We start from the raw sequence: 264 nt of genomic DNA on the forward strand, positions 1-264 counted from the left end.
GTGTTCCCATAACCCCTGCAGCGAGCAGGCACCGGGGGCCAACGCCTGCCGGGGTAAGGGCCGTCCCTGAGAGCTGCCTTTCCCTCCGTCAGCAGGTGCTGAGCGCGGCCCGGGGGTCCTCGGCCTCCCCGGACGGACGGGTGGCGGCGCGGAGCGGACGGATCTGCCCGGGCTGCAAGAGCTTGGCCCGGGCTGCCCGAGTAACGGCCGCCAGCCCCGCAGGGAGCGGCGCGATGGGCTCCTTCGCCCCGCGCCTGCGGAGGC

At 75.4% G+C, this 264-nt stretch overlaps 1 protein-coding gene across 1 annotated transcript in view; it reads left to right on the forward strand.

Annotated features, from left to right (window-relative positions):
• The first annotated feature begins 233 nt into the window (after nt 1-233).
• The window catches only part of TBL3 (transducin beta like 3), an 11,220-nt gene continuing 11,189 nt past the window's right edge, over nt 234-264 (forward strand). Inside the window, exon 1 of the mRNA XM_009286605.1 lies at nt 234-245. Within this exon, the coding sequence (XP_009284880.1) occupies nt 234-245 (12 nt within the window). The remainder of the gene's footprint in view (nt 246-264) is intronic.

Source organism: Aptenodytes forsteri, unplaced genomic scaffold (assembly GCF_000699145.1).
Source record: "Aptenodytes forsteri isolate BGI_AS27 unplaced genomic scaffold, ASM69914v1 Scaffold55, whole genome shotgun sequence".
In the NCBI taxonomy this organism is placed as follows: domain Eukaryota; kingdom Metazoa; phylum Chordata; class Aves; order Sphenisciformes; family Spheniscidae; genus Aptenodytes; species Aptenodytes forsteri.